The sequence below is a fragment of the Cervus elaphus genome, chromosome 32 (assembly GCF_910594005.1).
Source record: "Cervus elaphus chromosome 32, mCerEla1.1, whole genome shotgun sequence".
Classification (NCBI taxonomy): Eukaryota; Metazoa; Chordata; class Mammalia; order Artiodactyla; family Cervidae; genus Cervus; species Cervus elaphus.
Window position 1 is genome coordinate 23,507,471 of NC_057846.1, and position 16,872 is coordinate 23,524,342.

Below are 16,872 nucleotides of genomic sequence, written 5' to 3' on the forward strand. Positions count from 1 at the left end.
AGGAGTAATGGGTGTGTGTGTGTGTGTGTGTGTGTGTGTTCCTGCTCTAGTTCAGTTTATGAAAAGGGGCCAGAAGTACAGCTGTTTTAAGCATTTATGACCAGGCCCTCAGCTGTCAGGCATTCTTCCTGAAGCCGCTCGTGTCCTAGACCCTCTCTGGGTGTGGCCACCTCTCTGCTGCCCTGGAAGGTGCACTGAAGTGATCCTCCCTGACAGACACGCGCCTCCCAGGTGCTCTGAATTCCATCAAACACATAGGGCATTTCTGAGGCATGGTTCTGATTCCAAGACTGGACTCTTGCTTGAAGGACTGACATTACTGCACCTGGACACAAAGTTAGAAATGACTTGAAAATGTTTTCAAGTCTAGTTCCAAGTCTGTGTTAACTGCTGTTGATATTTGTACAGAGGTGTTTGTGAATTTACTCCTTTTTTTCTTACTGGTGCAGGAGACCTGAACTCCTGGCTCCATCATAGCCAAGCCATGTGTCAGGAGCTAAACATTTCAGTGCATGGAGGTGAATATATAAAGGGAATATTTGGTTTTGATTCTAATTTGCAGATCAAAAACATCCTCACAGCATTCCCTTGCCTTCTTTTGGTTTATATTCATATTCTACACTTAAAGCAATGTGTCTCCTAATCTAATGCTAATAGTAAGAGTTTAGGTCTATAGGAAGGACCCTTCACAAAACTCTTTGACACAAAATATTGATGTGACTCTTTGAGCCAAAAAAAAAACAAAAAAAGAGTCCGTGTTCACACTGCCCTTTCCCAGGTGAGGTGCCGGAGGCTGGGAGGGGGGATGGCGGCTGCTCCAGGCAGTGGAGTGGTCCATGGCTCTCTCGGGATCCTGGGTCTTCCCAGTTCCCCTTTCTTCCCCCACAGGCATAAAATATACAAAGCCCCTGGTCTACACAGCAGTATTCCAAGGGGAGCGGTTAGACCCAGCAGTTCATTAATATTTCAGAATATTCGTCAACATTTGACTACAGATGCTACTCATTCACAGCACTGTTGGAACACTGGCTTCAAGAAGCCAGACAGAAATATTCTGTCTGGGTTTGCGCCGTCCGCTAGTGGAAAACAAGACGTCAGCAGCCCAAGGACTCATGAAGTTTTTAGTTTCGCTTGCTAGCTCAGTTGTTGCTAGGCACTGAAAAGCTGTAAAAAAAAAAAAAAAAAAAGAATTGTAGGTTTCACCAGTTGCTAAGTAGAAAATGAAAGCTTATTGCCCAGACCCAAAATCTGGAGATACCGCCCCTGACTTGGTGTCGGGACTCAGGCTGAATGACACGGTGAGACTTAATGCTTTGTGCTGCTGTGAAGACGTCACGACTGATCGCCTGTGGTGATGTGTTCCCTCTGATTTGTATTTTCAGTGTTTAAATGGGTGAGAAGAACGTTGATTGCTCTCGTTCAGGTCACTTTTGGAAGAACCATCAACAAGTAAGTGGCAGGAAATTAGTATTTGAATTCATGCCCTACCTTTTGCCTTAACAGTCAGATTACCTCCGCAAATGAGGGTCTCTTAGTTTCTCCTTGTATTTCTGATATGAGTCTAAGACTGGAGAGGGAAGCAGATTTCTGCAAGAATCTCCCCCCCAGACACACGGTGCCCCTGATGACAGAAGCTGGCACAGGCTCCTGCTGGCTGGCTGATGAGGGTCGGAAGATTGTTCTGTAAAGTTCTCTGTTGACCGTGGTGACTGGTTTTAGTACCTTGGGTGCAACGTTTTTATGTCACATGATGGGGATCAGTTTAAAGGCTTAGACTCTTGAGCCAAAGGAAAGTAGGATGAGCATCGCATGGTCGGTATTTATTTGAAAGGTCTGCAAACCATACTTTTTTTTTTTTTTGCCCTTTAATACAAGGTTTATTGTTAGAAAAATTTAGCTTAATACTCAGTTTCCATGAAAGGCAGTTTAGCAAAATCTGGCTAGAATAAAACACCATATATTCTTTGACCCAGTAGTTACTCTTCTAGCAATTTACAGAGAAATTTAACCACGTGTGAAATAACATAAGTGTTATTTATAACGAAGTGCTATTTATTACGAAGATTTATAAAATCTTCCTAAACCATTTTAATGGCAAAAGATTGGAAACAACATAAATATCTTCAACAAATTGGAAGCAATTTTAGGTCTACTGAGGGGAGTTACTGGCAAAATACACACACCCACATACACATATATGTACGTATACATATGTCAATGCTTATAGTGGAGTAACTCTAGAAAAATAAGCAAGAAAATGGCATCCAGAGAAGGTAACTACGTGGCTGAGAAGCAATCGTGGGATGGAAACTTTCCTTTTGCCAAAGACTCTTTTTTCATGCCACCTCAACTCTAAAAAAAAAAATAGTATTTCCTCTTGTTAGATGATACCTGAGTATCCATGAGGGATGTGTGTATCCTGTTACACTGCTATATAAGCCATATGTGTATTCTAAACTGTAGCACATTATCCATATACATAAAGGTTATATATATTCTGTACCTAGCACTCTTCAAGCCTGTCAGCAAAATGACTTCACCCCACAGGAAAAACAGACTCAAATGCTAAAATTGAGGGGAAAATCAATTTAACAGCAAAATATGTTTTAAGATGAAATTAATAGGTATTTTTCCAAGTAAAAGTTTTAGTTGTCAAATGTATGTGCAAGGCTAAAGTGACAGTTTTATTACACAAATCTTACAAATTTTTGTGGGAAACATAATAAAGAACATTTTATATTTTTATTCATTTGCAAATAGAATATATTTCCTTTCTGATGATAAACCAAAATTTACTTCTGTTTAAGATATTTTTTAATGGTGTTAGTGAGTTGTTTGGTTGGCTTAGTATCGTGGGCTTTTAACAGAAAAACGCCCTGTTTAACTTACAGTTTCAGTCTGATGCAAACCTTTTAACCTTAGTACTGACAAGCCTTGGGTAAAGTTTCCAGAATGGCCCCATTTTTCTGAGAACTCCAGACTTGCACATTTCTTTTCCAGTTTCAGAAAGTCACGCATGCGTTCCTTGCTCCAATTTATGATGTTGGCTGTTAATGCTAAGATGAGCAGCTGTGGGTTGAGAGCGGTGAACACGTTAGGCAGTGGTTTTCCTGGCCGGGGGAGGGGCACCGGGTAGGCATCTCCAGGATGTTGGCTCAGGGGGCTTGTCCTCGGGTAGAGAAGTGGCGGAGCCCCCCGCCCTCTGCTGTTCTGCCTCAGGCAGACGATGCCACACCATGAGCAGCTCCACGTGCCTGCTGCCTGGTACTGACTGTCATTTCATGTTCCAGAATGGCTGCAGAAGCTTCCTACGGTTTGGGCTAATATAAAGTCAGACTTGAATTGACAGAAAATATGTAGGAGATGGCGTTTGGTAAAAGCCACTCATCTAATTCTCAGTTGTGAATTGAAATTTTCCTTCTTCATTTCTTCATGCAGTGCCAGTGAGTAAGCCAAAGACTCCAGGCAAGACAAACTGTGTTGTGATGTAGATTTTATTAGGCAGGTCAGCAGGTTCTCTCCTAAAGCAGAAGTCCCACTGAATTAATAAAATTATCTTATTTAGTCTAGGGCTGAATCGCACAGTTCTAAGCAGTACTGGGAAGTGTCTTAGGAGACATGCAGTTACAGGATTACCACAGTTCTGACTCATAGTGGACTCTGGACTTCACTAGTGACTGGGTTACTGTGTGCAGTGCTGGGCTTGAAACAGCTATTTCAGATACTGTTCCTGAAAACCAGACATCGTCCCTTTAAAAATCTGGTTGGGAAGTCAGATTCTTAAAGGGCTGTTTGATTTATTATTTGTGAGTTAAGTTTGAAGTCTCAGGCCTTTCTGGTGCTAAGAGTCAAAGGTGATTCTGCTCCCCTTTTCTGCAGAGACCTCCCTCCCGCCCTCAGGACTGCTCCCTCCCCTGTAAGCTCTGCTGGTCTCTTGACAACAGCAATCCTGTGGGTGGTTGGAACTGGACTGCTGAAGTCGGCTTTATGGAAGACCTGAGTGACCAGATAAAAGCCACTTACTTATAACTCTGCGGGTCAGGGTCTGTCGGTCTTTATTCCTGTGGGAGGTTGGAGTGGCTGGATGGCAGTGTTTTCTGAGTGCTCCCCTTTGTGGGGAAAGGGGTATCTTCTCCCCTCTGCCTACTGAGCCTGTGAGATGCTTCCCGGATGGGAGAACTCCGCCCAGCACCCCCTGCCACAGCAGCCCCAAGGGACGACTCGTGAAAAAGCTTGCTTCTCCCCAGGACTGCCAGAGCTCAGGAAGGTTTTCAGGCCATTTTTCACAGTCTTTACATGGATGGATGTTTTCAGTTTGCGACACTTTATGGAGAAACTAGTATATTAAGTACCATGCACAGTTAGAGTAGTTGCCAACTTCAAATGAATCCATCTCCTCTCAGTTCTTGCCTTTCCAAAATTGAAAGACACCATGTGGCAAACATTTAGAGAAATCAGTAACAGTGGAAATGTGAGCTGCAGGAAAGAACGGCCATCAGTGTTACCAAAATGAAAAATAACTTTCAGAGTCAGCGTTTAAAAATCCAATTCCTACTTTATTCATCAAATGCCTCGATCACACTGTATCTTAACCTACCCACTGATAAATGCCTTTTGAGAAACAGAGAATACAGTTTTTAAAAACCTCATCCAAGACATATTTTTCTCTTAAAAGACAAATTCGGGACACAGTGAACTGGATTTTCAGTGAGCAAATGTTGGTTTACTACATCAACCTTTTCCGGGATGCTTTTTGGCCCAATGGGAAGCTGGCGCCGCCAAAAACAACTCCACGCCAAGAACAAAGCCGAGCGCACAGCCAGGAAACAAAGCGGAGAGCACAGCAGAAGCTGCTCGAGAACATTCCAGGTGAGGCCCGTGTTCTGCTCCTGAAAGTCGGACAGAAAGGGAGTGTTGTCAGCCCCACTAAGGCATCTGTCACTTAGGAAACATTATTTACAGTGAAAAAAAGTGATTGTACCTTTTCCTTTCAAATCATGTCTTGTCCCTTGCTAATAAATTATACTGGGAGTCCCCAAAAGAACAGTACTGGTTATAATTGCACTAGAGCAATGTTTTAGACAACAAAATTTTCTACTTTAAAAATCCATTTTGAGAGCTATGGTTTTAATTGGGGTATTAAAATTATAGTATGTATAAATGTCTTATGTCAAAAAACTATTCTTCCCTGAAACACTGGAAAGAACCCACCCCTCACGTTCCTCGGTGCCTTTATGTGCTGTGTGCGCACAGGGCGTGGCCTCTCACTGAAGGTCTGTGCGCAGTGCACTTCTATCAGTAGCAGCTCGGAATATAAACTTAATTTTTCAGATATGCTTCAGAGCCTTGTTGGACAGCAAAATGCCCGTTACGGTATAATAAAAATATTCAATGCACTTCAAGAAACGAGAGCCAATAAGCACCTGTTATATGTGAGTAAAGCCTCCCAGAGGAGTCCGTTTCTTCAGTTGTTCATTTCTGTTCACATATGGGGGTAGATTTTAATTCTTTATGCTCGTAATCATTTTTATTACTTATAACTCTGAACCCATTTTCTCTGCTTTATTTTTGTCTGTTCAATTTGATTAAAAAAAAAAAAAAATACTCCCAGTGGATGCCACCTCCTCTTCCTAGCCTGCTGTAGTTTCTCTCTTGTGTGGTAACATCTCTGCCTGACTGCTTCGCTTTCTTATTTCAACAAAGCAAACTGTTTCCTAGCTGTCTGTCTTATAATAGTGAGCAATGTTAAATACCCCTGATGGTCTGGTGATGGTTAACGGACCATGAAATAAATCAATCTAAATGGAGTTTATAGAATACGGATTCCTTTGGAGAGTAACTTGTTCACTGAGAATCATCTCAGGCTTAAAATTAGATTTTAGTCTTAGACGTAGATATCTGAATAAATCTTTAGAGAAAAAGACTTTTTCTTTCTTTCTTTCTTGGTTCAGGTGCTGATGGAACTGCTGCTAACTGAATTGTGTCCTGAGCTGAGAACTCATTTAGATCAACTTAAAGCTGGTCAGGTTTGAGACTGCACAAATAAACTACCAGAGAAATGTCTGTACTAATAGACATGAAACATTTTCCTCTTTTCCACAGAGGGCTTGACTGAGAACCATACTGAACTTTTAGTTACCTCCCTATAGTTTTATGTGAATTAAGCAGAATTGGGGAGGAAACTTGATGCTGTATATTAGGCAACAGAAAAAGAAAAAAAAACTTGTTAATGATTTTTATTTTAATATAAATCCTTTAAAGGACAACATACTGTTTGAAATATAAATGTTGATATGTGATAAGAACCTAGGAAATATTTTAAATATTTATGAAGTTTTGTTTTAAATGAAGAACTCTGAACATTGTACAGTTAATCTCCTCACTGAGGACTCTGAACATTCCTCTGTTCGTGTGTACTGAATATTGTTGTGCAATGCTTTGTGTGAAGTTATTGTGAAAATTTTCCTGTCTTTATTTTTACCAAAGATTTCCCATAGTTTGAAGCATTTGAAGCAATAAATTATAAAAATGAATCAGAGCTCTGATGTTTAAGATGCTTGTATCCTTCTCTCAAAAAACAATTGAAACACTGAAGGCAGTTCAGATATATATCAAGTGCCTTATTTGTAGAAAACATTGTGCATGTGAGTTCTTCTGTAAGGAGGTATAAAGGTTGTGCCATTCTCCCAGAATGAATGTGAAAAATACGATTTTTAGTTGCATGAGAAGAGCCAAATGGGTGCTCAAAGAGCTGTATTCAGGATGTGGGATGGGAGCTAAATTTTGAAAGACAGGCAGGGATGAAATGGGGAAACAGAGGAGGGAAGTTACTTCATGCTGCTCACAACTTGACTGTGTCATCAAGTCTTGGGGACTAGGCGGGGCATTAGGTGTACAGACGTTGCTTTGTTTTCAGTAGTAGGGCACGGACAAGTGACTTAATTTTCCTGGGTTTTACCATTTATTATGCAGTGATAAGGAAACACTTCCCCTATCTAACCTCCAGGAATACTGACAGAAACTAATTAAGCAGAAATTCAGTTTGAAATCCATGAGAGAAAAATACTATGTAAATGTATATTAAAATGGTATTGATTATATCATTGTTAGAGCATATCTGCCAAGTTCTTGATACAAAACATAAGTTCTGAAAGAGAAATGATTAAAAATTAGTAAAGCAAATTTTATCTCTGAGATTCTGTTAGCTACAGCTCTTTGATCCTTTTCTCAAACCGAGATATTGTACTTCGGAATTATCATTCACAGCGACATAGAAAAGACATTCAGAGAAGAGAAGCAGCGTGAGGTCACCAAGCCCCAGGAACCTCACAGCAATTACTCAAAGTGTCCGTCATCTGTAATTACACCAGAACTGTTATGACTTCTCAATCTTAAGTCTTACCTTTTCATAAGTTATCAACTATAAGGACTTAATCGAAGTTTTGATTTTTCTTTTTTTGAAAACAGTTAATGATCTTGAAGCTTCACCTCCCTTAAAGACTGACTCCAATCACAGGTCAAGGTATGCATCATGGCTGGCGGCAGTGGTATTAATAGTTTTCAGGGGCTCGCTTGTGCTAGATGTGCCAGCCTTATGGTAACTACAGTAAACTGAAATTTTAACTTCTGTGTTGGATTCACTTAGGACATGCAAGCATAGCATATCACAAAATATGACATGTCAAATTCCTACCTTTAGGATTTCTCAGACCTGTGTTCTCATGGCCGTGGTCTTCACTTTGGAGACTGAAGAGTGCGCTATTAAAAGTGCTATTAAAGTCCTCATACATGGCTTTATTACATTTCTGTTTTAAGATTCTTAAAGGCTCAAGGAAATGGACTGAGTGTGGAGAAGAAAATATCGTTTGGGAATCTGGATCTTCAAATAACTGAAGGAATGTTCTATGGATGCTATTAAGAAAATAAGAGCAAAGCAAGTAGGTTTGTATTGTAGAATGATTTAAGTTAGGTTTTTATGAAATCTTGTAGTGGGCTAGAGAAATGGAAAAGTTGTTTCTGGGGGAGAACAGAGTCTTCAGTAGAGATCTGAAAAGGAAAGGACTGGTTTTGGGGGATGGTTTCAGTTTCTACTCTAAGAGATTTAAAGGAGACGTATATGGCCTGAAGTTTGTTAAAATTTCTTCCCTTTAGATAAAAACAAAATGAAGTTCAAGTAATACAGACAAACCAGAACATGAAACAAAAGCAGGTAGTTTTGTGCCACTTAATACTTCGTTAGTGACCAGTGCCTACATATTAATTATATTTTACCAGTGCTAAAATGAGTTCTTGTAAATCACTTTAGAAAGGATGGGTGTGATTTATAAAGTAAAGCCAAAACATTTACAAAGAAGGTGTCATTTGGGTATCTTAAATAATACTGTTAAAATTTATTTTACAGATGTGTATTTCCTTTAAAATCTTTTGGTATGGATTCTATTTTATTTGTCAGCTTTTAGCTTTGTAGATGTAATGGATAAGGAAAGCCTCTTGCTGATTTAATAATTTCTAGGTCTTATACTGGTAGATGATTTGAGATTTTATCTTTGAAATACACTGAGGGTTTTAAAATGCAGACAAGGACTTGAAGTTCAAAGAGACATCTTGTTTCAATACAGTAGTTTTACTCACTAAGATGTTTTAGGGAAGATATAGAGAGGCAAAATTGTAAGCAGTTTCTTAAACCCACTTATTTTCAAATTTAGATTTCAAGTTTTCCCTTTCAATTTGGAATTTTCTATTTTAAAATTTTAGATGACTGAATAAAATTATTAAAAATTCACAAAACTAAAGATTAAAGATAATAACTAAAGATTAAAGAAATTTAAAGAATTACACTTTGTCATTTTTTTGGTAAGTTTGTAGCACTTATACTATTAAAGCTAAGACTGCACTAAGTATTTCAGGACACTATTTAAGAATGGAAAAAAATCCTGGCTTTATAGAATAGTTTTCAATACCTGACACAATCTGGGCCACTCTCTAGACTAAGAGGCTGGATCTCTTGAGGACTCTTCCTGCAATTTGATCTTGTTAGCTAGGTTTCAAGTTATATTACACAAATTCAAGAATGAAGGTATCATGCCATCATGATACCATTAAAATACCCAGGTTAATCTAACATGTGAGGCAGAAAACAGCTATTATAAAAATACATACATTCTAAGCTGTTCCAATCGATGATCTTTGTTGAAATGCATTGTGGTCTAAATTCTTTGATGAATAAGTAAAGTGTGAAGTTCATCTGCCAATGCAGGATTCAGACGACAAGCCTTCAAATTCAAAGAAAGTTATTTAGACATATTATGGACTGTTGAACCTTTTGTTTTTAAGAAGTAGAGTACAGTGATTTAAGGGAGTTTTGTAATTAAGATACATTTCTACTCTAATTGCTTAATTAGGGGAATTCAAGTTAACCTATAAAAAATAGATCATATACTAAAAATAACCATGCTATTATCATTTGGGGGAGAGAGAATTTTCAGTGCCCAAAATAATGAATTTACACATTGATAGTATTCTAAGATGTGAATTATTTAAGTAAGTAAAATAGAAAGCATTACTATTTGACCTCAAACTTTCTATCTCATGTGAATAGCAGCATGGATAATTTTTAAATATATGGTTTTGTTATGCCTAAATCAGTGATAAGGTGCATAATTTCATAGTATGTCAAGAATTTGAAAGACAGAAGGCATCTCATCCAAACCTCACTCCCTGCAGAAACTGTCTCCTTAGTTCCCACAACAGTGGGTCACTGGGCACTTGCCTGCTGCCCTCCCCTTCCCGTAACACTGCCTGGGCTGTAAGCCTCTGCCCACTGTGCCCCTCTTCTAGGACAGCCTCGCAGCCTGCTGAAGACCACCACTGAAGCCCCTCAAGTCCTTTTTCTCAGAGTAAAATACTTAGAATTTCCCTTATTGTGCCTCATCTGACATGATTCCAGACCCTTCACTGGTATACTTTTAAAATGCAGAAAAGTTAGAGGAAGTATCTCCCATAAAATCCAGTGACCGAAACTGAGTAATGGGTTTGTATTATCTCCCAACCTAAGGAAAATAGTTTTACAGTCGTACCTGTTTATTATGCTGTTTTGTTTAGGATGAACATGTACCACATTTCTGGATATTTTTCACCCAGAGTTCTCTTTGCTTATGTCTTCTTGTAAAGGATACCTAGTACAGAATCTAAAACTGACTTGGTTTGGAAACTGGTATAATAAAAGAATATTTAGATTTTAAAAAAGACAGCTGTTACTCATACTAATAGAATGGTGTAATGGTAGATATCTCAAAGGTTAGTTCTATTTTTGTACCATATTCTGATATTTGTGTTGATATGGGTTTAATACTGTGGACATTTTAATTTCCAACAAAATAATTTAGGGTTCCAAACTTGCCGACACAATGCAGCCTCCAAGGGAACTTAAATCTGCCCGTGTCCATTCTAGGACATTAAATTTTTCTGAAATAAGGCCTAGGTTTTTGAATTTCCAACAAAATAATTTAGGGTTCCAAACTTGCCGACACAATGCAACCTCCTAGGGAACTTAAATCTGCCCGTGTCCATTCTAGGACATTAAATTGTTCTGAAATAAAGCCTAGGTTTTGGACTTCTTAAGAGATCCCCATGTGATTTTAACATGCAAATAATTTTGAGAACCACTGCTGTAACATAATCAGATTTTTAGGCAAGGGACTTAGAAAATTCTTCTTTGCTCTGTTCCCCTGCTCCAGCTGAACAATTTGTGTATTATGCAAATTTTAATAATCTAATTTGGAGTTATGGATGTCATGGACCTAAGGTGTGCAATTTTTTGCTTTCTTTTTATTAAAAAAACGAACTTGCAGTTACTATTCATAATGACTGCCTTTCTCACTTCCTCTGCAGTTTTTAACAGTTGCGTTTAGATGTGAAATCTATTTGGTATAAATAAACTGATCACATGGATTAAAACATGAAAAGGCTTATTTTAACTGGTTGTAGTAGATGTCATGCATAAAGAAACCTTAATGAAATGTACTCTAATGTATACAGAAGGAAAAGAGAGATTCACGCTTTTTCTGGATGAACTAAGGCATGCTTGTGCAGGCTTTAAGGTCTTAGTGTTGAGCCTTAGGCTGCAGACAGTGAAACAGAATAATTTGCATCAAAAATAGAAATTTTACCATCTGAGCTTAATTATGTTTAAAAGAATGAGAAAACTGTCTGCAAACAAGCTGCATGTCTGACAACTTCTGGGTAGACAGAGGTTATCTGCATAGTAAGAAACAGTAATTTATAAAATGTTCAAGTCTCAACTAAAAACCCAGAAATTCTAATTGAGTCCATTTATGTTTGCGATAGGGCTTACTTTAGAATAATAGCGTTTAGCTGTCGCCTCATCCTTTGTGATCCCCAAGCCAAGCTGCAGACACCGTGCGTGGTAGAAAGAGGCCATGGCCATGCCTCTGCTGATGAATTCCGGGAGACAGTCTGTGACCTGGGCTATCATGGGGATGTCGTGAACCTCATCATAGTCGGCGATCCTGGAACACCCAGACGTCAAATTTAAACACACTATCACTTACGGTTTACATTTTTATAAACGCATCCAGAAATTATCCTTGTGCCCCAAGTGGTTTCCCTAGCATTTCTACAAGTTTTAGAACTAAATTGTTTGCTGTATGGGGAAGGGTAAATACAGTCAACTAACACAAGTGGAAGAGGAACTAACCACAGTGGTTACTTTACAGCCCCCTTAGGATTACACTTGTCAGGCTCAATAACCACTAGAAAACATTAAGTTTAAAATATTACTACAAAAATTCTTACCATTTTGCAGATTTAAACAATGGAGAGAAAAGCAGTCTTCTATCTCTTTGGGTATTTAAACATCAACCTTGAATTTGGACTTCAGTCACAGAGGACCAGAAAACACATTGAGAAACTTACACATCTATGTTTAGTGGGCAATAAAAAGTCATTCTTTGTAACCCAGATACAGAGATGGACAATTATATGGAAGAGTCCATTCCATGTCAGCTGTGATACTGTAGGAAACAGGAACATGGACAATAATGAAAAGTGCCAAAGATTTTTAAAGGACTACTTGAAGTCTTAGTTTTACCCAGATGGGCACTTGGGAGATTTGAGGCACTGGAGACCACACCTCTGCCCATGATGCTGGGGAGGTGAGGGCAAAAGGCATTCCTTCATCCTCCAGTGTAGATGTCCACCTCACACTGGGCGCCTGTGGGCTCTGTGGAAGGGCGTGTAGGGAGGGAGATATCAGCATGGCCTTACAGCCATTCTAGAGGACACCATGGTCTCTTTCTCGTGTTGCGTTTGTGCATTGTGGATAAAGGCAGGAAAGTACACAGCCTCAGAACAAATTTCCATATCCTTTACGTAGTGTTGAGTCTTTTAACCATTCTTATTTTGCTGTCCTCATCAAGCTAGTGTAACTGTGCAGTTATAGAACCGTGGCTGAGGGTGTAGGAAGAAAAAAAGTTTCTCAAAAAATTCTCATGTGCCAAGCTATGTTAAATGCTTCATATTCACTATTGTTTTTAATCAAGAAGAAAATACTTCTGCAAGATTGCAAAAGAACAATTCATGCCCTCAGAAGTAAAATTTGCTTAAGATCACTTAGCCGGCATATAGAGCAAAGAGCACTGAAATCATGCAGATTGATGGCACAGATGTTTCATCAATCACTATCTGATACGGTAGCCACTGGCTCTGTGTGTCTGTTTAAATTAAAATCCAATGAAAGTTACAAGTTCAGTCCTCAGTTGCACTGGCCACTTTGCAAGTGCCAACAGTCATCAATTCCAATACTGCAGTGAGTTCTATTAAACAGACCAGGCACAGAACATCTAGTAAGCTTTTGTAAATACTTTTATCCAGCTTACTCACCTTTTGGAAAATGCAACACACTTTGTAAAGAACTTCATCTTATAGTAATACTCCACGAGATTCCCTTGAGCATAGACGTTGCCACGCTCCGCGGCTTCCCTTAGGCAGTGCAGGGCAGCCTCAGTATCCTGGCGGATACCTTGTCCGTAGAAGTACATGAGCCCCAAGGCACCCTGGGACTCCAGGTTTCCATTGCCACAAGCTTCTGAATGCCAATAAAATGCCTAAGAAAAAGCACAATTCCATAGTATTCACAAGGTGGAATTTAATTCATCTCTAGGACACAGCTCCAGCCTCTTGAACACAGGTCAGGCTGGCACCAGTTTCACAGGCCTCAGAGAGGGTGCTGAGGGAGGCCCCCCTGTTGTCTCCCCACAGTGCAGGCCAGGTCACTGGCTTGAGCTCAGCTATTCAGGTTTTGGGATTTTCACGTTTTCCAGAGGAAGCACAGAGAAGGTGGGAGACAGGAAGCAAGTGTCTGAAAGGCTCTGTAAAGCGGCACAGCAAGGAGACCTGCCGGTGATGTTAGATGGCAGCCATCTTTCAGACTCACTGGAGCTCTGACAGGATCAAAGACAACCAAGGACACAAACCTGCATGTGGTCCAAGCACATCTGCCCTGTGAATCTGAGTTCACAGTGATTTCCAGGCAGCTGTTCAGCTATCTGCCAAGGATCGGTGAGGGCAGGGGCGGGGCGGGGGGCGGCAGTGGGGGCGCAGGGAGTGGGTGGTGGTGGTTGTGTGGCTCCTACAAGCTTGCCTTGACTGCCTCATTTCCTCCTCCCTGTAAGATTTCTTGGAAACATCTCCCATCACTGATGATTTTAAAAGAGACTGTACTAACTCACCCTCCTCTTTTACCTTTGATGGTAGAGTATTTTGTAGGTGTGTTTTCCACAGCACACAAGGTGCTCACATCTGTGGTCTCCTTTGGCAGAAGAAGGCAGCATTCATAGTTGAGGCGAGATGAGCTTGGAGATCCTAATATGTAAGCTTTCTTTACATTTTAAAGAATTATGAGCTACTCAGGACTACATACTTATTCCTCACTATCCTCCATTCACAGAAGGAATAGTGAACTAAATATTAATCTACACGTGATGCTACAGTTTATCAAATGGACCAGTTACCTTCTCAAGCTCTTTGGGCTCCTTTGTTGAGTAATACAGTCCTAGGATACTCTGAGCCTTCACACTAGCTTTTGGGTTTCCACTGTCTGCAGCAAAAAGCCACAGTCTAGAAGAGAAGGAGAGGTGAGTTATTCTTTGTTTAGAACATTTGATTAAAACAAAATCTTGTTCTTAGGTCAGATTACCTTTCAGCTTCCTTGTCTGATCGTTTAACACCTTTTCCTTCGTAATAAGCTCTTCCAAGGTTGTAAGCTGCTGCAAATTTTAAGTGTCTTGCTTTGGGGCATGGAGAATCAACAATTTTCTTCATATATTCCACTCCTTTTTCCTTCCACAAAGGAAAAGAACAAGACAGAAAGTCCCAGTTTAGTTTTACCCAAATCCCAGTTTAGTTTTACCCAAACTAAGTTTTCTGATAATGCCATGAAGCGTTCACGCTCTGACATGATGTAGAGTCTCGAGTCTGTACCTAACAGTATGGTTGTCCTGGAGTCTGCAGGGCTAGATATAAATAGAAGTCCATCTCCCGAGTCATTGTTCCTAGGAGCTCTGGGAGATAAGGCATGCCTCCCATATTACAGCTTCCACAATTGCATCACGTCTCAATGAGTTCCTTTGTCTCTTCTCATGTTCCTTATTTTGAATCAGCACAGTTCTTAGAACTTGTCAAAGTGTAAGAATAACCAGACACTTTCACATTTTTAACCCTTACCGGATGCATGTGAGCCCTAAACCCTGTCTTCTTTCTTTAAGCACACTTTCCTTAGCTGTGCTCAGTGATAAATTTATATCTACTACACTCATCTTCATATGATGTCTGCATAGTCACAAAACACAGAAGACATCCTGCCTGCTAATAAAAGGCTTGCCCTGCCTCTGAAAACCCAGACACGAACTGTTTACCAACCCAGGCTCCTCCTGCCCAGTGCCCAGCAAGCCAAAACACTGGGACACCGAGGTTTGCAGCAAGGAGCCAAGTAGATGGGAGAACAAATCTCAAATTCCAGCCCCTGCAAGGCAAGGGGTTTGGGGTATTTATGGGATGAAGAAAGCAGTCACTGGAGGCATGGGGAGCGTGGGGAAAAGTGACTGGGGAAAGGTGTGGAGTCTTTGTTCTGTGCAAGTGTACCTAAGCTATAGGGCTCTGCATGTTCAACAAGTCACCAAGCAATGGACATTTGTGCATGCCCAGATGGGCCGATAGTTCCATCCCCTCTGAACCGGCTCAGCTCGAAGTAGACATACCCGACTCCAGGTTCCTAAAAGCTCAGGCAAGCATCTTGTTTAGGCTACATGCTGCCTGGGGGACACACCAGTCTTAAAAGCATCTGGATTAGTGAAGGCAATCGAAATGGATTTGAACATGGTTTCAGTCCCCACCTTACCTTTTGACCATTTCTCACTCTGGAGGAAAAAGAGCGAGGATAGCGCCGGCTAAGTCCTGCTGATAAGCCCTAACATGGGCTTGAATCAATCTCTTAAACACTTATTTGAAAATACGTTCCTGGTTTCAGGTGAACATCTTTTTTAATGTGGATGATTTTTAAAGTCTTTATTGAATTTGTTATGACACTGCTTCTGTTTTATGCTTTGGTTTTTTGGCTGGGAGGCATGTGGGGTCTTAGCTCCCCAACCAGGAATCAGACCCACACCCCCAACACTGGAAGGCGAAATCTCAACTGGATCACCAGCCAAGTCCCTCAAGTTAACATCGCGATCCCAAACAAATATCACTTATGCACCAGCTGTCAGGGTATTCACAGGCCCAACACTGATAATAAAAATTGCAGATAAATATGTACCAGGTTGGGAGCAGAGACAACTATGTATCCTTTAAGGGCACACAGAATACCAGACATGTTAAGACTCTCATCCTTGGGGATTTTACCTGGGACACGGTCTTACCTGGGATCTCTGTCTTATAATACTTTTTACCTATTGGAGTGTCTTGATCATTATCAGTTGACAACATTTAGATAATATGGAAGGGACACAGGCTGGGAAAGCTAAGTGTGGTTTCTGAAATACCCTCACCAAACAGAACCTTGGCAAGGGGAGATGCCAAAGGTTTGGTTTGGTTTTTTATTCTGAGGACAGGAGGAGAAGACCAAATTTTCCAGTTAGTCAAGAAAATACAAAGGACAGGAAATTTACTGATTAGCCTAATTCAATAGTCACGCCTGAAGTCACAGTGAAGTTAGGGATGGTCAACAATTAATGACAGGCACAACTAAGGGGTCAACATGATCAAATACAGAAGGTTTTGGATGACAGCCAAAAGGTAGAGAAATTATCTACTTTTGCCAAAGACTGAAAAATTCTGATCACTGAACTGTCCTTCCAAGCCTGGGAGGTTATAAACAGAGAAAGCGGAACAGAAAATCTGATAACTAATGAGTTATTTAAATTGCTCTCTGAATTTTACTTTCTCAAGCCCACCACCACAGCAACCCCATTCACCTGTCTTTCTCATGGCTGCTTCCTTAATAGGAACTTCAGATCTGTTGGGGGTTCCCTGGCCCACTGAGAAGCTGGTGTTGATGTTCCTCTTGCAGTGTGGCTTCCCTCTCCTGGCCGGTTCCTCATAAGGTCCGTTTGTTGAAGATGGAGCTGGGCTTCAGAATGTTCATTATCTCCTCCTTTAAGAACTTCTGAAAGGGGTTTTGCTCTGAGTCCAAAGCTGAGGACCCAAATGTGGCAGAAGCCGGCCATTCCCAGAGATTCCTGCAGCAGTCTCTTGGTGGGGGCTGCTGCCCTGCCTAGAGCTCCCCTTCTGTCAGAGGTCAAGTCTCTGTCCTTGTGAGAGTTCAAAACCCAAATATTTACCAGAGGGCTGAGAACT

The 16,872-nt window shown here is 40.4% G+C and overlaps 2 protein-coding genes across 8 annotated transcripts in view; one reads left to right on the plus strand and one right to left on the minus strand.

The window, feature by feature from the left end:
* SNX25 (sorting nexin 25) overlaps nucleotides 1–7,182 on the plus strand; it is a 93,864-nt gene extending 86,682 nt beyond the window's left edge. For all 5 annotated transcript variants that reach the window (XM_043893505.1, XM_043893502.1, XM_043893503.1 and 2 more), the window contains 4 exons: nucleotides 1,383–1,449; nucleotides 4,676–4,869; nucleotides 5,332–5,432; nucleotides 5,952–7,182. In XM_043893505.1, coding sequence (XP_043749440.1) covers nucleotides 1,383–1,449; nucleotides 4,676–4,869; nucleotides 5,332–5,432; nucleotides 5,952–6,032 — 443 coding nt within the window. In that variant the 3' untranslated portion in view covers nucleotides 6,033–7,182. The remainder of the gene's footprint in view (nucleotides 1–1,382; nucleotides 1,450–4,675; nucleotides 4,870–5,331; nucleotides 5,433–5,951) is intronic.
* Nucleotides 4,752–16,872, minus strand: part of LOC122687832 (LRP2 binding protein) — a 30,402-nt gene continuing 18,281 nt past the window's right edge. For all 3 annotated transcript variants that reach the window (XM_043893508.1, XM_043893509.1, XM_043893510.1), the window contains 6 exons: nucleotides 14,216–14,358; nucleotides 14,031–14,136; nucleotides 12,901–13,124; nucleotides 11,354–11,528; nucleotides 9,160–9,272; nucleotides 4,752–4,889 (listed from right to left, as the gene is read on the minus strand). In XM_043893508.1, the coding sequence (XP_043749443.1) occupies nucleotides 9,207–9,272; nucleotides 11,354–11,528; nucleotides 12,901–13,124; nucleotides 14,031–14,136; nucleotides 14,216–14,358 (714 nt within the window). In that variant the 3' untranslated portion in view covers nucleotides 4,752–4,889; nucleotides 9,160–9,206. The remainder of the gene's footprint in view (nucleotides 4,890–9,159; nucleotides 9,273–11,353; nucleotides 11,529–12,900; nucleotides 13,125–14,030; nucleotides 14,137–14,215; nucleotides 14,359–16,872) is intronic.